General features: G+C 41.2%; 2 protein-coding genes and 1 long non-coding RNA gene across 3 annotated transcripts; 2 read left to right on the plus strand and 1 right to left on the minus strand.

The window, feature by feature from the left end:
- The first annotated feature begins 274 nt into the window (after nucleotides 1-274).
- nrl (neural retina leucine zipper) lies at nucleotides 275-14,411 on the plus strand. The gene is made up of 4 exons (XM_032572377.1): nucleotides 275-5,131; nucleotides 5,222-5,518; nucleotides 7,972-8,190; nucleotides 11,007-14,411. Exons 1-4 carry the CDS (start codon nucleotides 4,514-4,516, stop codon nucleotides 11,169-11,171), a joined length of 1,299 nt encoding a protein of 432 aa, XP_032428268.1. The 5' UTR covers nucleotides 275-4,513; the 3' UTR covers nucleotides 11,172-14,411.
- Nucleotides 12,730-15,601, minus strand: LOC116725948 (uncharacterized). The gene is made up of 2 exons (XR_004340509.1): nucleotides 15,512-15,601; nucleotides 12,730-15,365 (listed from the first exon to the last, which is right to left on the minus strand). It is a non-coding gene; the product is annotated as an uncharacterized LOC116725948 (long non-coding RNA).
- On the plus strand, nucleotides 15,528-24,046 carry LOC116725946 (GTP-binding protein REM 2-like). Its single transcript, XM_032572376.1, has 5 exons — nucleotides 15,528-15,725; nucleotides 17,220-17,529; nucleotides 17,611-17,684; nucleotides 20,701-20,878; nucleotides 23,374-24,046. Exons 1-5 carry the CDS (start codon nucleotides 15,672-15,674, stop codon nucleotides 23,664-23,666), a joined length of 909 nt encoding a protein of 302 aa, XP_032428267.1. The 5' UTR covers nucleotides 15,528-15,671; the 3' UTR covers nucleotides 23,667-24,046.
- Nucleotides 24,047-24,340: the final 294 nt, after the last annotated feature.

Here is a 24,340-nt window from a genome sequence, read left to right on the forward strand (position 1 = left end):
GGAGCATCGAGAAATGCTTGTTGTGCATTTCCCTGCTGAGGATTCGTAGAGGGACAACACTGAACTAGAAATGTTCACATTTAAGGTTTTTATCCCAAGTCCAAGAGGCACGGAATATGACAGAGAGGCACTTACTGTCAGTGTGAAATTATTTAATACCTTTATTCTAAAACATTTAATAACATTTTTCAAAGAATTGTCTAGATGTGTTAATTACATTACTAATTCTGAAATTAAACAGGCTGATCCTTGTAAAAAAAAAAAATATATATATATATAATTGTACTTTGGCTTAGAAAGTGAAGAAGTTGGATTGATATTTTAACCCAACTTTAGAAAATATTTTTTTACATTTATTTTTATTGAAATGGCAGATATAACAAGGAAATCTGGCAAAAGGGTTTCAACAAGTGCAAGGAGAAGAAGAATATTTCCAACTGGACACTTTTCTCAGAAAATACGTAGTAGTAATGTGACATTATAATTTAGACTTTCATTATAGAATGATTTGCAAAAATAATTATTGCTTCTTTAAATTTTCCACACTTATTGGCATTGCATGAGCAGAAAGCTCAGGAGCTTTTATGGGATTTAATGAGATAGACCAAGATGACAGAGTGGCACATGATTGTGTAGTGAAAGAAAAATGGTACATGGGTTTCAATTTTTCTTTCTTTCTTTCTTTGCAAAAAAATAAAATAAAAAATAAAAAGTTTATTGTCCATTTTCCATTTGAATCAAGACTTTGTAAAAGCATCTTTCACTATGATCACTGCTGCAAGTCTAATCTACAGAAAATTGGTTTTTTTAGTAAAAAAAAAAATAAAAAAAGTACTGGTGTATGAACATCATTCTTTTATTATTTTTTTTTTTGTCTTGCTATAGACACTCGATTACAGTTCGTTCTGGACTTTAACTGGGTCAGTCATGAACATGTTTTGAGCTAAACCATGACATCATAGGTCAAGCTGTATGTTCCAGGTTATGGTCCTGCTGGGTGAATCTCAGTCCCAGGCTCAAGTCCTTTAAAGCCTCTAACAGGTTTTCATTCACCCAACTTATGTTCAACTCATGCCAGCTTCCAGCCCCACAGCATAATGTTGCCACCACCATATTTTACCCTAGGGATGGTGTGATTAGGGCAATATTCAGTGGGATGCATGTTGGCCAAAAATGTCTGTTTTGATCTCGTCTTACCAAAGCAACATTCTCCGTGTGTCAAACAGCAAAAGGTACTACTCATAGTTTCCTTTCAATAATAGTTCTCCTATTGCCATTCACCCAAAAAGGCCATATATATGGAGTGCAACTGATTCTGTCAACTGACTTTTGGATCCCTCCGACTCCTCCAGAGCTACCAGCGGTGGTTTTGGGTATGGGCAGCATGGCTTTCTGCCCAGGTTGACATGGCCAAAGGGGTGGCATTAGCATTCAAAAAGGTCATCTCACTCTACAGCTGAATAGATACACTGACGTTTGTGTCTGATTCACATAAGCAATAATCTACAGGGCTGCTGTTTTTGTTTTTTCTTTTTCTTTTTAAATCATCTCTGGTTTCAAATCCCAAATAATAAGATTGGCCAAGCCTAAACTGGATTGTTCCCTTCTATACAGATATTTAAAACTAAATTTAACAGTAATAAAGCTATATTCTGTATTTTTAGATGGAAAAATTCATTTATGCAAGAACTGCACTGGACCTGAGCCTTCAGGTCCCTGTGGGATCAACGCTCTCCCTGCCGGGCCTGTCATTTTCAGTAGTTTGGTAGTTTGTAGTTGAGCCACACTCTTCCAGTTTTCAGGAAAAGTGTTCCATGAAACGGGGTACAGCTTGAGATATCATATTCAGATCTAACTCTGCCCTATACATTTGCACAAGTCTGCTGTATTCCTTGGTCTTCATGGTGCTGTTTGTTCACAGATGTTCTACAGCAAACCTTCGCGGTCTTCATGGGACACCAAATAACACACTGGTATGAAGGGAGTCGGTTCCACTGTTTTTTTTGTAGGGGTATCAGATCAAACTGAGTGACCTTAAAGATTTTTGGTTGATCAAAAAAACTTTGCGTTCTTCTCTTACACCACAATAAAATGAGTGTTGTAGACCTGATGTGCCAAAACATCCAAAGGCTCAAGGGGGTACGATGACTTTTGCACAATCACGTCCAAGCGCCAACACTAACTCTTTGGTCAGAGGGACTGTCCACGGTGAGGCAGCACAGAGTCTGGAGTTCAACTAGGGGCATGACAACAAATGTGTTTTCAGCTAAGTATTGAGGCAAGGCAGAGTCCGATTTAGCAATATGACATAAAGGTGTGAGGGAAAACTTCTGATAGAATAGTCATGAGCTGGTAGAAAGTTAGTTTTACAGCGACTCTGACAGTTTATCGACTGATAGGCAGCAACCCCAAAGAGTGAGATGGGAATGTGAAGGTAGGTCTGTCTGTGTGAGCATTAAGGAGAAACAAGGTGAACAAAAAACCAAGATAATAAAAAAAAGGATAAAAGATAGAGAGGGAGCGAGACATTGCCAGAGTGTGTGAACATGCCTGTGATCCATGAGAGAGGGCTGAGGGGGGGCAGAGAGGGGAGGGGTTGTTGCAAACAGGGATTTGCAGTGAGGGGGGGGGAGGAAGGGGGCAGTGGCACTCAGTGACAGAGAGCTAAACTCACACACCATACACACACACGCACGCACGCACACCCACCCCTACACACACTGTTTCCTCTGTGTCTCTTTCCAAACGTGTCAGTCAACCAGTCAGTCAGTCAATTATTTGTGTGTGTGTGTCTGGTGGGGATGCCTGAAAAAAGCTCGTAACCATCCTTCATCTCTATGACCGGCGGTAAGACGATTTCCTTCCTCCTTGATTGACGCCTGTCTGATTTCCAGGACTTCCTTTCGTTCCACTTTCGTTCTACTTTTGTTCTACTTTTGTTCTTTCGCGAAGTGTGTTTTCGCCGTGACTCTGGTCCGGAGTCAGACTGAGGCCTCCATGGAGCCCTGACACTGTTTGCTTTCTTTTACAATCCATTTTAAGCCGCAGGGGTGCAGGACTAATGGGCTGTGCACCAAAGGCACCAGTTGAAGGTGGATTTTTAATTAGGTGTTCATTTGGATAATTACAATAATTAAATCTGAAGGTCTGTAATTAGTGTAGGTGGGAAACAGCTTAGCTCTTCTCAAGCTTTCTTTGATATCCTTAGCGGTGCAGATTGGATTAAGAAGTTTGGGCTTTTTGGTGATATTAGAACGCGATGTGTGGTGATTTCTTTGAATTGAACGAATGCCTTGTGTACTAATGTGACATTATTGGTTTCCAAGACTTAAAATTATGACGTAAAACTTTTTCAGTGATCATCAAGTCTGTCACAAATCATATTCTGACTCCTGAGCCATGTTAAAAATGTTTTTCACTTTGTTTTCTGAAAGTCTCTTGGCCTGGATTAAAGTCTGAACCTCTTGATAATTGGATTTGGTGTCTTGAGACGTGTATCTTTCTGTCAAAAATGATTAGGCCCATTTAATTTTTGTGCTCAAGTTAGTACTGAGTCCAGTGGGATGTTTTTTATTATTATTATTATTATTTGATGTTATATGTATTGGGTTGTCTGCTGTATGGTAGGTATGTAAAGATTACACCTCAGGATGCAACCAACCTGAAAAGTAGTTTAAAGTATCTACTTTATTTATGGAAAAGTAGGCAATTTACTTGATTAGATCATTTAAAATAAACAAAGTTATCTTAAACAAATGTACCATTTTTATACACACATACATTATGTGCAGCTTTTAGATCCTGTGAACAAGTACTAAAATATTGAGTTTATAAAGTGACAGCAAAACGATGGTACTGTCTGGCAACCTTCTAGCTTTTAAAAATTAGCTAATTAGTCTTTGAGCTGTTATTTGCTAATTGTGTAACATTTGAAATTTTACGGCTTTTTAAATGATTTATGAGATGTGCGAATAAAAATTTTAAAGTCTAAATTATGCGAGGTGAGTTTTAGTTTGAAAAGTCATTAATGACATTGCAGAAAACCTTCTTAAAGGTTTGTTGCAATGTCAAAGTACAAGCTTTAAACGGAAATAAACACAGTATGAGCTATATTACAACCTCCACCTGTTAAGTTATTCTTTTTTGAACAATCCCAAGCTGATCTGGTGGTTGCCAAGATGTTTTGACAGTGAGAAAGCATGTCTTGTTGTATATTTTAAGAACTAGGAAATATACAACCAGTATCAGTTATTGTGAATCTGACGAAATGGAGAGTAAAGACGCAATCTCTTTCCTGTGACCCTGGTTTTGTTTCTTCAGGACACAAGAATCACAGACGAGATCAAGGAGACGAACAATTTCTCACAGTGGAAATTCCTCAATCACTTTACCTCCTGGTATCACTACTGTTGCCGTCTATGAGCTGCGCCGTGGCAGCGGAGCGGGCTTTCCTGAAATCCTGACACAAGAAGAAACCCAGTAAAAGCTCCCAGTAGCTGCAGCAGCAGACGCCATGTCTTCTCCTTCCCTCCCCATGCCGTCTCTCCCACCCAGCCCCCTGGCCATGGAGTACCTCAACGACTTTGACCTTCTCAAGTTTGAGGTGAAATCGGACACGCCTCCACTTCCTCCTCCATGTTCGTACCCCAAATCTGGCCTACCCCATGACCCCTCGAGCTCTCCGTACACCAGCAACCCTCCACATGACTCCAGTTTGAGCTCCAGTCCTTACAACTCGCTGCCGCCTTCGCCGACTCTCAGCGATGCGCACCTGCCACCCTCCGGCTCTTCCTCCATCTCGTCATCGTCCTCCTCCATCTCCTTCCCTCTGTCCATATCCAACAGCTTCACCTCTGGCATCAGCTCTGGGTCCCAGGGAAATGTGGAGAGCAGTCCCGCACATGGTGGCCCTCAAGGCCCCACTCCTGCCTCTCTTGAGGACCTGATATGGCTGGCGGCGCTGCAGCAACAGTTTGGAGGGGAGGTGACGGGGCCCGCCACTTTGCTAGGAGCTTTGGGTGGAGTTCCAGAAAGAGGCGACAGAGAGAGGGGACCGGGGAATGGCTTTCTGGGATGCGAAGACGCCGTGGAAGCTTTGCTGAACTCAGCTGCCGCAGCGGTCAGCTCGCAGGTAATGGCAACAACTCCGGGGCTATTTTCTCATTTCTTGCGCCTCTATCCTTTGAAGGGCTGATTTTATTCTTCTTGTTCAATCTACCAGTTCCCAGGTCTTTCTCAAAGCTCAAGCAGCAACCTGGGAGACTCCAGCAGTGACAGTGGAGGAGACATCTCCTGCACCAAGGCGGCAGACATGTGCCATCGTCCGCTAGTCTTCCTGTCGTCCGCCCCTCCCACGCTCCCTAATGGCGCCCCTGCCTCAGTTCCTTACCCACAGCCACTCAGCCCCCAGGGCCGCCTTCATCACCACCAACATCACCATCATCATCCTCACCATCCCATTCATGCCAACCATCACCATCATCACCAGTCACACGTCAGCCAGGTAAGCATCACGTCTGTAAAGACTTGTGCTCGTGATAAAGGTTCACTGACAGTGCACAACAGAAAATCAAAGATGCAAGACCTTGAAACACACTTCTACACAAATGGCCTAGACTTTTGACCACCAGTTTGACCAGTGACAATGTCCTCACGAGCGTAAGCCTTTTCCCAGCAACAGAAAGTTGTTGAAAAGACAGACTATCGTGTTGCTCTTGGTGTTTATAGAAGGTCTTTTGTGAATTGTGAAAGTTTCATTAAAAAGCAAACAACGAAAAGGTAACTGTGTCTGAGAGTAGGTGAAAAGTTAGAGTGGGATAAAACCAGGGAACTAACCCTTGTTTTCAACATCTTTGCTTAGGTCATACTCAGAAAGGACATTAAAACATTTTTCAAAGTATTTTTCTCGATTACAAAAATAGAGGGATAATTTTTCTATGTCAAAAAGTCCATATTTATCATCCTGCATTCTTATCAAAATAGCCACTCATGTTGGATTCCTTCAAGGTATTTGAGGTTTTCTTTAAAAGGTGCCACCTTTTGAATCTGAATCGTATCATAGAGGATGGGCAGTCGCCATTCATTGCCTTGGAGGCCTAAAAGGGTCACTGTAGAGGGATCTGAAGTCTGAATTTCTAATTTTGTAATATGTTAATTACAAATATTATTATAATATTACTAATATTAGCTAATATTAGCTGCATTAGCTAATATTAGCCAAAACAGTTGATAACTTGTTGAGCTGCTTTTAATTGAACCAATCACTGCAACATGTTTAGAAACAGACTTAAGACTAATTCAATAAATTTTAAACTGAGAGTGGTCCAGTTGCAGGTCAGAAACCAGTGGGATATGCTAATTGTTTCTAATGACAATGCTAACTACAATTAGCAATGGAAACAGGTGACAACACTCTCTACGATTTATGCATTCAAAGACCGTAGAAGTGTTTCTTTAATAGAAGCTTTAAAGTCTCGTGTCTGAGACCAAATAAACTCAAAGAACTGCCGATTGAAAGCCTAACTAAAAGTTTATGACAAGAGCTACAGTGATTCCTGAGGCAATATCACCATTTTAGATCTTTAGGTCTGGCAGGAGAAAAATCTCTACCAAACATTAATTTGTAATTCCAATGTCTGGGAATTCCTGAAGCTGGTATTCTGATGCGAAAAGCAGCAGCTTCTTCACCAACACAGGCCTCAAATTCCAATATGGCTGCCTCACACATAGAAAGGTGTAAATAGTCACAGTTATTAACTTTTAATTTGCACTTCTATGGCTTTGCATTGTATGTTTATCAGTTACAGACAATCCAGTTTAATTTATGGTAGAGGAAATACTTTCAGTGTTTAAATGCTTAAAATTTGGGGAAATTTGTTATTTGTTTGTTTTACAGTCCTGTCATTTAGAATAAAGAAATAAGCAACTCCTACTGGTTTTTTTTTTCTTTCTCAAAGTAACACTTTTAAGCCAAAGGTGACAGATGTCACAGATTCCAGTTGTGAGTAAGAATAAGTCACAACTAAACCAACGCAAAAACCATAAACTTTCTTTAAGAAGTCCTTTAAAAGCATAACACTGCTAAATCATTCGTGTTTATATAGTGACAATAATGTAAATACATTAAAAAAAACATTAAACTGTGAAGAGGTTTTAGCTCTCTTTTATAATAGAAACATTCTTTATCTGTAGCCTTTGAATTACTAACCACAGACATACTGTAGGTCAGACTCATCAGGAAAAAGGCATTACCCTCCTTTTGCTACTACACTAAAGCAAGTTTGCATTAAATCGTTATGAAATGATCTTCAATGAATGCAGCACCACAGGTAAATAAACTTTATACGCTGTGTTCTGGTTGATCAAGATGTCTCGATGGATCTTTATATAGAGCACAGCGTGAGCTTACAATAATATCTGCTATTATTGCTGTACCTAATCCTGATAACTGTCACCCACACTTAGTCAGATTACATGACAGATTATGGACATGTGGTGCCTAAATGTGCATCCTGACAGACAGACGTGCTCACCAACACACACCGACACACACGCATGTTTGCGCGGCTATCTTTGCGGGGACTTTCCATTGACTTCCATTCATTTCTACAGCCCAAACCTTACCCTTACCCTTACCCTAACCCTAACCATTACATACCTAACCCTAACCAAAACTCAATTCACACCTTAGTCCTAAATCTGACCCCTGACCCAAATACAGCGTTTCCCCTTGTGGGTCCCCACAACGTAGTATGTGTCAGGAAAATGGTCCCCACGAGGTATTAGAAACAAACACACACACACACAAACCATGTTTAACACATCACACGTAGCCAAAACATCATAGTAACATAAAAGTCTAAATGTTTTCCCAAACTCATTTCACACTCCTTTAACACGCACACTCCTCTCGGCGTTGGAGCTGTTGCCACCGTGCTAACTCTGCAGCTGTGTTTTTGCCCATCTGCCCAGCCATGCGGGGTGAACGAGCGCTTCTCCGACGAGCAGCTGGTGAGCCTGTCGGTGCGCGAGCTCAACCGACACCTGCGTGGCGTGAGCAAGGACGAGGTGGTGCGCCTGAAGCAGAAACGTCGCACGCTCAAAAACCGCGGCTACGCCCAGTCCTGCCGCTACAAGCGCCTGCAGCACCGGCACGCGCTGGAGTCAGAGAAACACCTGCTCACACAACAGGTAGACACACACACTAACGCTTAAAACTGTGACTGACAGACTTGGTAACAGTTTATTTGAGGGGGTGTGCATGTAAGACTGACGTGACACTTGTCGTGAAGATGAAGGGGTTTTCAGGAATGCTAATGGCTGTTGTCATGAAGTGTGATTCGGTAAATAGTGACACTTTTAATGCAAGGTTAACAATTTTAATGAACTTTTGACGCAAGGTTTAATGCAACTTTGCTTTAAAAAGTGTCAGTATTTACCAAATAATGCCGAGTTGACACTTTTAATGCACTTTTAATGCAACTTTGCATTAAATATGCAATTAAAGTGTCATTTACCGAATGACACTTAATGACAGCAGTCATAAACATTCATGAAGACTCCTTCATGTTCATGACAGGTTTTATGCACAATTAAAGTGTTACCACAATAGTAAACATCACCTTTCTGTGCGTTTCATTGTGATTTAATGTGATAGGCCAACACAAAATAAAGGGTCATTGTAAAATGGAAAGAAAATAATGATATGAAAAGTTTAGCATGGGGTCATATTTAGGCCTGTTGTGATAACAAATTTTGCTGGACCTTAAATTGTCCCAGAAGTTATCGCGATAAACGATAACATCGTTGCTTTGAGGCCATTTTCAAGTAACATAACGGAAATGGCATAATAATGCAAGGACACATTTTTAGAGATTAATCAACTTTAAATTCTAATGAACAGTTACCACTAGGACTGTAAGACATTTGAAATGTCCAAAATAAACAAACAACTCAGAAACAACAAACAGAATGAATTGTGGAGTCTCTGTGAGCCAAACTGCCCTTCAAAATAAGGGCTTGGCTGAAGACTTTTATCATCCAGTTTTGGTAGAAAGAGAGAAAATTGAAATTATTGAGTTTGTTTTAATTTATCTTGAGGTTAATTTATTGCTTTCTGCGACAAGCCTTGTTGTATGTAACCCCCTTTACTCTGATGCCCCTAAATAAACCAACCAATTGCCTTCATAAGTCACCTAACTTGAAGCTAAAGTCCACCTGTGTGCATTTTAGCGCCAATATGCATCCAGGCGTTCTGTGAAGCTCTTTCTTATAGCAGTATCACGAAGACCAAAGACGTTGGTGCTGATAAGGTCAGACAGAAAAGTGTGGAGAAGTTTAAAACAGTATGTTATGAAAGTAGAATCAGAGGCTTTGAGCATTATTTACTCTTTCACACAAAACAGAAAGCAGTAATCAGAGAATCGGCTAAAAAGCTCATGGCATGTCTGAAAAAGAGACGTAAAGATCCACAGCTCAGGTGGGACAATCTGTTGACAGAGCAACCTTTTCCCCTGAATTGCTCAAATCCGGCCAAGATAGATGAGAGGCTAGAAAGTCACTGCACATCCACCTCAACGCAACCTGCCCACTGTGACGTATGGTGGTGATCACATCATGCTGTGGGGAGAAATCTGAAGGAAGCTAGTAGGACGGGATGGTGGATGGAGATAAATGCTGGAAGAAATTTCTTGATTTATCTTCACCAAACACTTGAAGGTGAATCTGTATTTTTCACTTGGAAGACGATCTAAAGCACATGTGCCAAACTCAAGGCCCGGGGGCCAAAATTGGCCCACCGCAGCTTTTTATGTGGCCCGCTAGGCTCCAAGTTACATCAATAAGTCCTTCCAGTTTTTTCACAGATTTGCAAAATTCACACAAAACAACAGATCCCCACATTTTTTCTCCTTTCACTGCAAATTTTTCTGAAAATCCATCAAAAAACATTGGGCTTCATTGACTGCTACCCCTCAGCCTTACTTGATACCAAGTTATGGTTACGGCGAGGAATAAAAAGTCACATTTAAAGTTATACACTAGCACAAATATCATAAAAATTCCTTACAAATATTTCTAAATTAGCACCACAAAATCTGTGAACCCCTCTCCCCCACCCCACAAAAATAATCATAAAATCCTGGAGGGACAGCTATTTGTTAACATTTTAACAGTTTGATTGGTTTTATCGATACATTCTGGTTCAACCGGCCCTTTAAGAACGTTATGATTTTTGATACGGCCCAAAATGAAACCGAGTTTGACACCGAGTCTGATCTAAACCACACAGACTGCAGTGGGATGGTTTCAAACAACGCATATAGTCAAAGTCCAGAACTAAATTCAAATGAGAATCCTGGCATTAAAAAAAAAAAAAGTGTTTGAACTATTTTTGCAATTACAAATGGACACCTAGAGCTACCATTGAACCAAAAGGTTGTAAACAAAATGTAAACCTTGAATCGTTTTTATCACCAGGAACAAACTACTTAAAATATTTTGTATGGGGAAACCATAGTTTCCCAAAAAACCGAAAATAGAAAATAATAAATGAAGAAATAAAATAACTTTCAAATAATTAAATATATAAACTAATAGATTAAAACAATGCTTGATGAGATTAAGAAGGTATGGCTTTGAGTCTGTGTAGGTACGTCAGCACCGGATTCCAGATAGAGAGGAATTGATCCCTCGACCCTCTTAGCGAACGCCTAATCTTTCTGTATAAACGGCATCAGATCTCCTAGACATAGACCGGCTTTAGGTGGGTCAGTGTAATAATAATGTCCTTCTGCAACGATGTGTGTGTGACGTTTCTTACAAAGTTTTAATGAACGGGAAGTTAAAACTTTGGGAACGTGAAACAGCGCAGACATTACCGGAACGTTCTGCTGATATATTTTGCAGTCTATTTCACTAAATCCTTGCGTTGCCATTAAGAAAAACTCAAAGAAGCAATAATTCTGTGCTGTTGTTTGTTTTTGCTTTTTTTTTTCTAAACTCTTTAGCTGGATCAGCTGCAGTGTGAGCTGACCCGGGTGCTGAGGGAGAGGGACGCCTACAAGGCTCGCTACGAGAAACTCCTCAGCACAAACCCGGGAGCCGGCGGCGAGGCGGCCCCTCAGACACGCACCAGTAACCCACCATCCCCGCCCCCCGACTACTTCCTCTGAGTTTATCAAGCATTTAAAAACAAGACCAGCCAACATGGAGCAACATGCTGATGAGTGATGACACTCTGGGGGACGCAGGAGGGGGTAGAAAACTAAGATCTGTGTGTGTGCATGGTTGTGTTTATGTGTGAGAGGCATTTTAAAGAGAGGCGTTTTCAGGTAGCGTTTGGGCTTTCCAACTGTGAAAAACACACTTTGAATGATGGGGAAAAAAATTAAGCGATGCGATCTGACTTTGTAGATAAAGAGCCTTGCAAAAGTTCTCATATCCCTTGAACTTTTTTTTTCTTTTTTTTTTACATTTTGACACGTAAAAACCAAACATTATGTGTTTTATTGACATTTTTGCTCTAGACCAACACAAAATAGTGCATAATTGCGAACTGAAAGGAGAAGTTCTTTTTTTCTTCTCTAAATCAAAAAACTTTTATTGTTCAGTCAGTACTTTGTAGAAACTCATTTTGACGCAATAACAGCTACAAGTCTTTTCAGGGTATTTTCTCTAAATAGTTGAACTGAAAATTTTCCAACCTGACTCCAGCTCAGTCAGATTCAATGACAAAATGTAAAATCTCAGCACAGGTTTTTAAATAAAAATAAAAAATCATTTCATGTCTGGGCCATTCTAATAACCCAATACGCTTGGAGCCGAACCATTCGGTCGTAGCTCTGGCTGCGCCCATGTTTTTAAGCTTTTGCAGGCTCCAACTAGTTCTCCTCTATTGTGCATTTCCCATCAGCTCTAACCAACAGGTGAAGGGAAAAAAAAGTATTTATGGTAGGAATGCCATGCTTTTGGTGATCATATTCCTTCCACTTCACAGTAGTTTTGCTACTTTATGTTGGTCCAACACAAAAAAAGAATCTCTGAAATGCATTTAAGGGGCAGTATACTGTAAAATGGACTTTTCTGAGAAAGAGCAGGAGTTTTTAAAGAGACAAAGACTCAAGATCAAGGCACTAAATTACAAAGTAAAATGTCATATTTGATAGCAGTTTTATAGCAACTCAAGTTAACATACTTGATTGTGCTACATAATGGCATTATGTGTCTGGAAAACACACAACACTGCCCCTTTAAAGTATATGGTTATTAAGTTGCAAAATGTAAAAAAAAAAGAAAAAAAAAGAAAAGGGGATATTCATATTTTTGCAAAGCACTGAATATACACTTTTCTGTGAACACACAAAAACCTCCTGAGAGCTCTCCTGAAATCAGTGCAACAGATCCAAAGAGCTTTATAGTCCCTCACACTGCTGAGCGTGATAGCTATGCAATAATAGAATATATCTGCCATGTACTTTCCATATGTCCAAATGAGTAATCAAGGCTCACTGTAGCATTTTTTTCTTCTTCTTCTTTTGTTTTTGTTTTTTTTTTTACAATAAGCTGCTAAAGCTGCAGAGGTCTGAGTAGTGCAGTGATGATACGTGGAGTGATATGGGATTGGATCACGTTTCCATGGCATGCAGTTGAATATTTGCCAGCTAATATTTCACAGTTGCCTACCAAAGTTTTTAAGCTCACCAACACTTGTTATTCTTTGTAAAAAAAAAATAATAATTAAAAAAAAGAATAATCATAGATTAAAGAATGTACAAGGATACCTTTCAGAGGAATCCATCAGTGATAGTGACATTGCTCTTGTGTTTTAGCAAAAGGAGTCTCCTTTTCTTACTAGCTGAACATATTAATTAGTGGCCTTCAGCCAAGAACAAAGTACACACTTGCTGTTTGCTACAAACAATCAAGTTTTTTTTGTTGTTGTTTTTTTTTCTGCTAATGCAGAGATGTGGGGTTCTGGAAACGTATTTCGAAGCAATCCATCGCAGAATAAAGACACAGAAAGCTTGGTGTAAATAGGAAGATGTTTTTTGGGGAAGACCTTTGCAGGTTTCCTTATCCAAAGCATAATGTGACACCACAGAGCTGGTCACTGTGGACTCCAGACACTGTGGGACTAATTAACAGTTCAGGGATGAAAACAAAGACGGAAACACAAACTGTTCTTGAGATATTTTCTGAGCTGGTGATACAACGCCAGATTTCATTCATTAGAGGCTATTTATTTTGTGTGAGTGTAGTTGCAAAAGAAAAGAAATCAATTGTTCTTTTATTTATTCACTTATTTATTCAGTATTTAATGTTTATTTATGTACTTCTAATTATTTCACTGGTTTCCATTCCATTAGTGTGTATTTTTACTTTCCTACAGTTTATCATTTTACTCTGTCGTGACTAGAATTAACATTATTACAGAAGCGGGGGCCATCGCCGTGGTTTCCCGCTCCCATTGTAGTGTGGTTTCATACCCGTATGAAATAAACAAAGTTGTTTTAAAAAAAAACAACAACAACAACAACAACCTTGCATTGTGTCCATGTTTTATTGCACACCTTGCAGCGAGGTGTTAACCTCCTCTCCCCTCACGTTCTCATATCCGTGTATCTCCCACATTCTGTCCCTGGTAGGCCTTTTTTTTTTTTTTTTTTTTGGCAGCCACATGCCCATCCATCCCTCCCTTTATCTCTGTGCTTCTATAGTGAAGCGTTGACCCTGGGTGTGTGCTGTTTGGGATGACCTCATCTTCGGCTCTGCCTCCCCCTCTGTGTGTGTGTCTCTCGTTCTCTCTCTGGTCTGTATAATGGAGCAGGATTAGGGCTATAATAGCACTATGGCTGTTCACTGCCGGCGTCCATTGTTGCTTTGTGAGGGGAGTTTGGGAAGGGGTGGAGGGCGTGGGGTGGGGGGTGGGGGAGTTAGCACGACTGCTAGTGGTCAGACATACTCTGACACAAAATGCATCCAAAACACACACATCTTGAATAATCTATCTACCTATGTTCATGCGGATGTGTGACAAATATATCTAAAGGTGTTCAAAAGCAGGAGGCAGAGTATTGTAGGAGAGCCGGCCCAAGGCAGAAGTACAATAAGCGGCCACTGAAGGCCCCCTGCTGGCCTGGAGGCGCCGAGGGCAATCGAGGTTTCAGAGGACAGGACGAAAAATGTTCTAGTTATATCTTATATCAGCTTAGTGCTTCACAAAACACTAAGCCATAAACCACCAAGTTTTTAAGATAAGTAAGTGGTCGTTCTTCAGTGGCGTGCCCAGACATTTTGGAGGAAAAATGATAAAGTATGTTAAACAATAAAAGGGTACCTTGTGGACCAGTTCGAAACATGGGCTGCATTAGAAGTGTGAGATTTATTACAGGCCACACACTACACTGTAAATTTTTTTAAAAAAATTAAAAATCAGAAATGCCCTGTTTGTCAATAGGAAAGCAAGCAGATGCTGTAGCACCACCTAGTGCTGTGGTGTCCAAATTGCCCAGGGGCAATTTGTGGATCTTGAACTGATTTTTTTTTTATACCCCCAAATGCAGTTCAAGAATAATACAAATTTGTTTATGAAACTTTTTACTTTTAATCAGTAAAATTATTACCGTTGCTGATGGCCCAGGTCAGATTAGCTTCAGACTTGGAAAAAAAAAAGCCCTATTCATACAAAATAAAAAATCCAAGAGTTATACTACTATTTTTAAAATAAACCCCTCTGAACATTCCTTTAAGGAATTAATTCATTAGTGAACGTAGACGACAACACCATCAAACAATGGTCAATATAAAAGATGAAATGGGCCGCCGCTGTGGTGGTGGTGGTGGTGGCCATCATGTCAGATCCTCCCTCCGGTCCTGTTTAATCCCAGACCGGCTCTGGGAGCCAGACAGACTGTCATAACTCTGTTTTCCTAAATTAACGACCCAATAAATTGCTTAATTTTACATATCTCCCAAGGATATGCTCACTCTGTGACCAATTAGTAGGGAAAACGCTTGTCTTGTACTGCTCTCTAGAGGCCGTGTTCTGCATCGCCCCCATCTCCGGTACCAGAGGTTAATGAGAGCTTCGTGACACTGACCATCTTTCCACAGTCCTGCTTCTTCTCAAGCTACACCCCAGCTCTGTTTCCTCTCGTTTTTAATTAATTAACTACATGCATCTGCAGCAGATACCTGCAGAAAAGCTCCTTTCTTCCTGTCTTCTTTGTTTGTTGGCCAGATTCATCTTTCCTCCTCAGCAGGAAATCTGGATCCGGAAAGCCTTTAGTAGGTGTGAGTCACACGGCAGTAAGTCTGAAGTGATGAATTAGCGTGCTGCCTGCGGAGCTGGACCCGGGCCCTATAACCTGAGAAAGCAGCGAGAGAGCAGGGAGACAAGAGAAAAGAAAGGGAGGGAGAGAGAAAGAGGAAGGGAGGGAGGGAGGACGCAAGGGAGGAGAGAGAGAAAGATTGAGAGAGAAAGAGAGAGAGAGAGAGGAGAATCCGTGCTTACTTTATAGTTGCCGACAGTCACCTGAGTGGTGAGAAACCAGACCGGGCCGGTGGAGCTGGGGCTCATTAAATGACTGGGCTGGGGGTTCACAGGGTCGTTCCTGGCGTTGCTCTGTGTCTTCCGGACTCCTCTCTCCCGATCGCTTTGTTTCAGCTTGCAGATGCCGACAGATGTGCCCGAAGACAGGCTCAGCATCGAGGAGAATGCCGCCAAGGTAAGGAGGGCATGAGGGCACCGAGAGCCCCCCGCCCCCATCACTCCTCTGGAATGATTAAAACACACGATCTATCTATCGGCGCTGTTGTTGTGACTGTCACGGAGACTCTGTGCGTTTTCTGTATAAATCTGTGTTAAATGTGGGTGGAGAGTGGGTGTCCCTGAGTTTTTATATATTTTTTCAACATTGTCTAGTAAAATTAAAGTGCTTTCTCGGGTTATATTACTTATACAAAATAATATGTGTGTGATATTTAAATTTAAACACTGTTTTCAGCTGACAACATCTGAAGAAGTTAGCGCCAATTAGCAGAGCGCTAGAAACTGGCAAGCGAGTCCCGCATTAGTGTTCATATATTTCCACACAATTTCGCAAGTTATGGAAAAAGAAATACAGTAGTCAAATAATTTTCGCTCTACACTGCTTGCCTCTGTGATGTACAGTGGCTTCTTGTCATCTTAACAAGCATGTAAGAGCAAAGATGTCAAAGATTTTTCGCCAAATGGCAGAGGGGTTAGCAACTGGCTGGCTAGTAGTAAATGAGTTTTTTTTTTTTGTTTTTTTACACAATTTTGCAATTTTAGAAAAACAAATTGCAAACTATATTTTGTTCAAAACCTTTACCTGTGCAGTACATGTTTGTTACATCTTTGAAACTGATCGCAAACGGGAACAATGACGGAGATAAATATTGGTTGTTAATATCGGATCACTTTAATCAGATCAATACCGATACAGATTAAAAAATGACTAACATCAGCCGATACCGATGTCGATGCAGATATATCGGTCATCCCTACTTACAATATTTATTGGTTTGGCTGCAGTGTTTGAAAAACTAATCCTCTCGAAGAATGAGATGCCGTCCCACATCAGTGTGTGACCAAGCTGGTGACCAGTATTAGGGGGAGGTACCAGGCTGTACTGGTTATGTACGACAGGTCACACACTTCAAAGGCTGCTGTTTGTTGAATTAATGAATTGTTAACTTATCTTCAAGCTTTAATCATCCGATCCAATAAATGCCGTCAAACAAGAGTCAATAGCAAAATGAAATTTTTGCCATTGGCAGAGAGGATTCGACACGTCTTTTATGGGTACAACTCTGCTGCTCAAACTGCGATTTCCTAACAATCATGGGATTGTGCAAAGGGAAATGAGAAAGATTTTAAATTGTTTACAATTTATTGCCAATTGGCATAGTCTGCCATGCACATCATTTTCTTAGCTTTCTTCCTTGGTGCATTTTTATTGTTGCTGTTTTGGAACTGGCGCCGCGAGGAGGACTCTTGCTCCCGTGACAGAGACAAAATTCACACGTTTTCAATGTGTGAAAATTGTACTCATGTCTTGAAAGTTGTTGGAGTTTTTTATTATTGTTATTTCTTGGTTCTTGTGGTTTCAACATGTCTCTAGATAGACTATTAGAGGAAGAAAGTTTTGGAACTTTTTGAAAGTGTGTTACTGTGTGGGGGTGTTTTGTTGGTTCAGTGTGACAGCATGACTCTGCCCAGCACCCCCACGGTCCGCAGAGGAAGCACCCCTCTGCCGATAAAGCACCAGCTCAGACGAGAAGAAGCTGTTCACGATGACGTGGACTGGGCCTCGGGGGCGGCCGGGCCTTCCCCCTCACCGCTCGGCTTCAGCCCGGCCCTGGACGACACTCCCATCGTCTCCGTGGAGGGCAGGCACGACGGGCCGCTGCGGATCACCCTGCTGGGTCAGAACGGAGTCGGGAAGTCCTCCCTGGCTCTCGCCTTTGCCGGCGACATGGACCGGGCTGCGTCGGTGGATTCTGATGGTACGCGAGATTAACGGAGGTGGTAAGTTAACGGCAGCATGTGTCGTCTGAGAGCTAACAGACGCCGTCCTTCATCCTTAGGGGAGGGTTACGTGCGCACAGTCAGTGTGGATGACGAGGAGAGCACCATCGTTATCTATGACAACTGGAGACAGGTGAGCCAAACAACACTTCAGGGTCCGCTCTGCTCCCAGCTTCCTCATTAGGCCGGCCGAGACCCCTCTGCAGCTGCAACACATATGAGCTCACCTACTTTTCAAACTTTTCACCGAACTGTAGTTTTCTTCTTCTTTTTTTTTTAACCTAATTCCTGGTATGGTAAGCGAGAAGTTTTCATTTCCCTTCCTTTATTTGAGGTTTGTAATGTAGACTGGAAAAACACAAAATCTTACCAAGTAATTAGCGTCTCTACTCCAAATATTTTATTTCTCATTTTGAAATAAGATGAGCCTACAAGTAACTTTTGAGCAAGATATACAGTAAGAGCTTGTTTTTAAATCAACAATTCCTGAAAACTACTAGTTCCATAGGTGGATTATTTCACTTATAACAAGACATTTTTCCCAAATTCTAAGTGAAATATTCTGCCAATGGACCTAGTACTTTTCAATCATTATTAAGGAATTATTGACTTATCTTGGTACAAGGTTACTTGCAAGTTAGTGTTATCTTATTTCAAGTGTACTGAGATATTTGCACTAGAAACAAGACCAAAATGGCCTCTGTGAAGATTTTTGTGTTTTTGCAGTGTAGAGAAAGATTAAATTTTTAATTTAATTTTAATTTGAGCTCACCCCAGGATGCAAGCTGCTTTAGACAGGCTACCAGTACAAATATTTAAAGCATCTAAAAGAACAAAAAGCGAAGAAAAAAGGTGCTATAATGGAGTATTACTGCTGTATGTATAACCAAGTGAAGTAAAATCTGTTCCCATTCTGTACCTGGAGATCATTGTTTTGTTTTTTTTACTGTTTTGTTCTCGTCAGCACTGTGGCAAAAATAATTGCCCAGGCTGGAGAGGCGTCGTGACAAAAAAAAAAAAAAACCAGAAGGAGAGGACAGTAAATCTGCAGCATGTGCATCTGTTCCAGCGAGGAGCGCTCGCTCTCGGCTTGTTTGCATTTCTCTTCCTCTTTTCCCTCGAGTGCGTTTCAGAGGCGTCTGTGTGAATGTTGGCTTGAGCCGCCCACAGCCTGGGAGTGCCAGCTGACTGCTTTAGCGTTTCTGATTTAGACGGATGTGTGAAAAATACCGAAGACTCACGATTTTGTTGCTGCACGCCGTCTTTTTTTTGGGGGGGGGGGCTCTTAAATTTGGAGTGGAGACGTTGTCCGTGCTTGTCATCATCAGTCGGTGCTTAGCAGTGGCGGTCCAAGCCTGCATGGGGCCCCGAACAGGATTTAACCTGGGGCCCCTCTGACTACCATAAATCAACACATCCAACTAATATCTGCTTTATGTTACTCACAGTCAATCAGTTATGTGTTAAATGTTAAACATCCATCCATCCATTTTCTGTTCACCCTTTGTCCCTAATGGGGTCGGGAGAGGTGCTGGTGTCTATCTCCAGCTAACGTTCCGGGCGAGAGGCGGGGTACACCCTGGACAGGTCGCCAGTCTATCGCAGGGAAGAGACATACAGGACAAACAACCAATGCACACACACACTCACACCTAGGGAGAATTTAGAGAGACCAATTAACCTGACAGTCATGTTTTTGGACTGTGGGAGGAAGCCGGAGTACCTGGAGAGAACCCACGCATGCACAGGGAGAACATGCAGGTTAAACATAATAATTGATATAATAGTCTTTAGTCTACAGTTCATGGCTGAGTGATAGCAGTTAATGCTAAATTTGGCATATACTTCAGATCTTCTGATTTTCCCAAACTAACATCATTTTTAATTTTGTGGGTTTTTATTTTTATTTTTATGGAGTCTGGACTGAACTTGTGCATCTCTAGCTGATGATCAAAGTTATTTAAATAGGTAAAAGCTCAACTTCAGCAACAACTATTTATCAAGCACACATTTGAAATCATGACCTCTGTAGTCTTTGTGAAAAAGAGCAGGTGGATGTTCTGGGTTGGGCAGCGTTGTTAGGATTCAAATCGCAGACTGTTAAAACCTGGAATCAATTATTCCACACTGATTACTGATTTGACATTTTGTAATCTGTGAAGCGTTTACACAATTTAGTACTTAAGTTAAAATATTGCAAAAATTCTCCTTGGAGAAAAAAAAAAAGCTAATTTTGTCAAGTGTTTTCTTTTAAATAAACGTCATTACCCGTAATCTATTTCTTGTAGAAAATAAATAAATAAAAATGGTGCATTTGTAATCCTTATCTATATAACAGCTTTATTAGTAATTTGGACCTCCATGTTGTCGTTTTTTTTAACCTCAAGCAGCTGCTTAGTTGTGCCTTGTGTTTGCTCCAGTTCTTATCTACAGAGATTATTTTTTACAAAGAAAGAAGGAAGAACTAGCAATGGCAGCATTGACTAAAGTAGCTTTCTCAATTAATTTCAGTGTCATTCAGAAGTTTCCATACACTCATCAACAATGTGAATGTTTTACTAATTTTCAACCTCTAATAATACACAAAGAGGTATTTTTAGGCTAGATTGCTAGGTAGGTTGCATTTAAATCGGTTTTCTGAACTATTAGGCAACAGTGAAAATAAGTATGTTGGGAGAAATCGATTAGAAAGGCAAACAACACTGTTTAACTGTCAGGCATGGTGGTGGTGACATTATGCTGAGGGTCTGTTTCAGTGATAGTGTTAATGATGTGTTGCTCAAAGTCGATAGAATGACGCAGGAGGAGGAGTCCCATTTTTTAACTTCACCTCAAATCATCAGCTCATCCAAGAAGACGACTGATCACAGAAGCGCGACAGATAACCAGAGCAAGTATTTTTCTAAAACCTTTGGAACGCTTTGTTTGCTCACTAAGGTTTGAAATATAATGTCCTGTTTCCCTTTTGACGTCCTCGTTCCATAAAGCAGCATCTCCTGGGGATTCCTTGTAACAGCTGTGTGTTTTCATTCCGCATCTTGTTGAAAGTGCAAAGTGTTTCGGCGTGTAAATGACTTGAGTCTCCACCTATTTTTTATTTTTTTTATTATTATTATTATTTATTTTTGGCTGTTTTTACCTTCCCACAGGACCTGTCGGCTCTCCAGTGTGAAGTGTGTGTCCTGGTGTTCTCCGTGACCGACAGGCGCAGCTTCCACCGCACGGCCCAGCTCCGTCTCCTCCTGAGAGAGACGCAGCCTCAGACTCCCATCATCCTCGTCGGTAACAAGAGCGACCTGGTTCGCTCGCGCGAGGTCACGGCCCAAGGTGCGTTTCCGCTCTCCGCCCCGGCCTCCGCCGTGGTTTCGCTTGCGCCTCTTGCTCTCGGCCCAGGTGTAGGGATTTCCTGCTATTGTAATGGCAGTGAACAGCAACGTGAACGTACAGTGGGTGTCTCACGGGAGTGCAGAGGGTGCCACAATTACAGTCAGAGCTGAAGAGCGTGCGCTGCCTCTTCACATTCATAACACTTTCACAGCATTCAGGCTGTGTGACAGACTGTGTTATTAGCTCCATTACACGAAGGTTGAACCTCACATCCATTTTTGATAAACACCGGTGGCACTAGAGTCAACAACATCCTAGTGGCGTTAGTGCTGTGCATGTTCTTTTTGTTTTTATCTATCAGGAAATGCATGTACATAAATCAAGGATTCCCAGCAAACAGCGCAGAACCGCTTAGCAAACCCATAGACAATTCTACAAAATATGCAAAGAGACATCGACTATTGTAATGTTTTTTACTCACTTTTATTCACTAATCAAAAATTATTACATCCGTTTAGCAAAAGGACGGCTCCTTTGAGTCTTTTTCCTGCCCATTTTTGCGCTTGCTATGCTAGCTTGAGGAGCAAAGATTTTAAAAATCACGAACGTGGCACGTAATATTTCAGTTAATTATTTTTGCCTACTTGTTATAATATTGATTGAAAAACTATGATGGAGTATTACGGTCGCGCTAAAAGTAAAAAAAAAAAAAAAAAAATGAATCAGTTATAAAGTCATAAAATTACAACAATACAGTCACAAATATCAGAATAAAGTCATATGAGTTTAAACTCGTTATTATACCAGAGAAAGTTGTAGTATTATGAGCATAAAGTCGTAATATTGTGCCTAGTGTGGCTCTATGAGTCACATGTCCCTATAACCAAAACTGAAATATGGGCTATTTTCTTTAGACATTATACCACAGCTGCCAGATTTACACACGCACAGGCAAAGAACGTGGCATTTTAAATCACCCACTGTGCACCCTGCCGTGGGAAATGACTGCACTGGTCATTATGTAAAGCTTCTTAATGTAACGAGTGTCTGGGGTCTTTGAGGCAGGTCATATTGATTGCTGTTTGTGCTGCTAATGGCGCCAAAATACCTGCTAATGGCAGAAAAAATCAGCGCAGCAACGTTGTTTCTGTTTTGTAAAGAAAATGTCCTTCTTCTAGTACGATACAAAACGACTCCAAAATACACTGAAGACCGCAAACCTTGGAGTACTGACCCTCTGTCCACCCACTCTGCCTCTGTTTGATCCACAGCTGCACACATTCATATATGTCTGTTTTCAAATCGTGCGCTGGTTGTGTGACGTTTCTACATGATTGCTTTTCTTTATTTTTAGCTTTTTGACGAAAGAAATGTTTCATGTCAACACGAAGACTGATTTCAACAAAAATAATGACGAATAATTAAAAATATTTAACATAAAAAAAATCAATTGCATTATAATTCAGTACCTTTAAGTCAATACGTGTAATAGGCACTGTATCTGTGCTCATATGGCCCAGACCTAAATCTAATTGATCTATCTAATACTTGAAAAGTATGTTTACAGATGCTCTCCATTCAAACTGGCTGAACTGAAGCTATTTTACTGAAGAGAACAGAAATACATTTCAGAGTGCAAACCTAGTAAAGATAGTAAAGAAACAACTTGCAGAGCAGTGAAAGCTGGCTCTGGGCAGCAATAGCTTCATCTTTATATTTGCATCATTGTCATTCCACTACTTGGTGTTGGTCCACCACATAAAATCTTAATAATACACCATGAGGCTTGTGGTTCTAAAGCAAAAAAAAATATATGAAAAAGTTCAATGCTTATTAATACTTTTGCAAAACACTGAAAATGTTCTTTAAAAAAAAGACTTTTCACCCAGAATCTAACTCTAAGTGTCATCATCAGAGCCGGACCAAGGGATATGCAAGTTAAGCAGCTGCTGAGGGTCTCCACACCACCACGGGGCTCCCAAGACCATCATTTGATTTCTTTTTGTGGCGATAGGTTCCACCTTGTGCACATTTTGCACACCTATTCCAAATTTTTAAAAACAGAGGAAATTCAATTTGCTAACTTTGTTTACTGCATATTTGGTGTTTGTCTGCAGATGTTACTTTCAAATTAATATGCCATTACTTAAATACCACTCTGCGTTTCAAAATGCAAATTAATCAGAGCATCTTTGCTTGTTTGTTATTCCCAAATCAACAGCCGTAATAACACCTCTAGGATGTAAGCTAATTACAAATGACGCTAATCGTATAGTAGGTATTTTACATGTGTAGTGTAGCCTAGAAATTATAACGTATCTGGGCTTCGATGTGTTGGTATTGGTGGCCCCAAATTAAAATCTGCTAAGGGCCCAAAAAAGGCCTGTGCCGGCCCTGGTTATCACATTAAAACCTCTTAAGTAGATGACGCTAAAGATTCTTTGCTCTGACGCGACATGATTTTTATTGACTTCCTCCCTTGTCGTCTCCGTCAGAGGCCATGTCCAGCGCTGCCCTCTACAACTGCCTGTATCTGGAGATCTCCGCCTCCCTGGACCACCGCACGCCGGAGCTCCTGGAGTCCGCCGTGCGGCTAGCCAGAGGTCAGCCGCCGTGGCCCCCGGGATCCAGCGCGGAGGACATGTGCGGGGGAGGTCAGCGAGAGAGCATCACCTCGCGCGCTAAACGCTTCCTCACCGGCCTGATGCCGCGGTACCCGCGCGAGAGGGAAGTGGGCAAGTTCCTGAGACAGAAGTCCCGCTCGTGCCACGACCTGGGGGCGCTGTGATGGCACGCGGCGAGGAGTTTTAATAGCTTAGCAGAAACAACTCGAATTGATGTAGTAAAGCAGCAGAATGGAGGAGGGAGGGAGTGACGTGGCACTTAGTGGACAAAGATGTAGGATGTGAGTGACAGATGGGGGGTGAGGGGCGCGTGTGCGAATTTACCGGAGAAACGACAGGAAGGTATCGCAGTATGGTGTGAAGGATCATCCGGCGCACAGGAGAAAAGCTAGCTATCATGTCAAATGGCGAATTTTTGTACACAAGCTTAAAGAAAAACAAGAAAAAATACTGTTGTAAATAAGCTGTAGATGTGATACCCAACTGCCACAGCTTTAAAAGCGAAATAAATTGCTGTTTTTTGAGTCTTCAGACGGCTGTTTCACGTTGGCCTCGAGTTTTTATTTATTTATTTTTTTGTTATCACCTTGAGCGGCTGGGAAGTAATCAAAGCAGAGGAAAGAAACACACAGCATAAAGGCATCTCTGCCGATATCCATAACCTTTCACCGGGTAAGACCTCATGTTGCGCTCCTTTCTTTTAAGCTGTAATTGCATCCGTGACGATGGCGGAGGAGCCACGAAGGGCAGCGAGGACAGACAGGAAATAAAGAGATCCACAGAGCAACAGCCAGGCAGGAGATGCAAAAGAAAAGCAGATTATTGTATATAGACCGAC

The sequence above is a fragment of the Xiphophorus hellerii genome, chromosome 9, assembly GCF_003331165.1.
Source record: "Xiphophorus hellerii strain 12219 chromosome 9, Xiphophorus_hellerii-4.1, whole genome shotgun sequence".
Classification (NCBI taxonomy): domain Eukaryota; kingdom Metazoa; phylum Chordata; class Actinopteri; order Cyprinodontiformes; family Poeciliidae; genus Xiphophorus; species Xiphophorus hellerii.

Coding starts and splice junctions, on each gene's coding strand:
- LOC116725946 (XM_032572376.1), top strand. CDS start 15,672: ATGCCGACAGATGTGCCCGAAGACAGGCTCAGCATCGAGGAGAATGCC. Junction 15,726..17,219: donor TCGAGGAGAATGCCGCCAAG/GTAAGGAGGGCA, acceptor TTGTTGGTTCAG/TGTGACAGCATGACTCTGCC. Junction 17,685..20,700: donor TCTATGACAACTGGAGACAG/GTGAGCCAAACA, acceptor ACCTTCCCACAG/GACCTGTCGGCTCTCCAGTG.
- nrl (XM_032572377.1), top strand. CDS start 4,514: ATGTCTTCTCCTTCCCTCCCCATGCCGTCTCTCCCACCCAGCCCCCTG. Junction 5,519..7,971: donor GCCAGGTAAGCATCACGTCT/GTAAAGACTTGT, acceptor CCATCTGCCCAG/CCATGCGGGGTGAACGAGCG. Junction 8,191..11,006: donor AACACCTGCTCACACAACAG/GTAGACACACAC, acceptor TAAACTCTTTAG/CTGGATCAGCTGCAGTGTGA.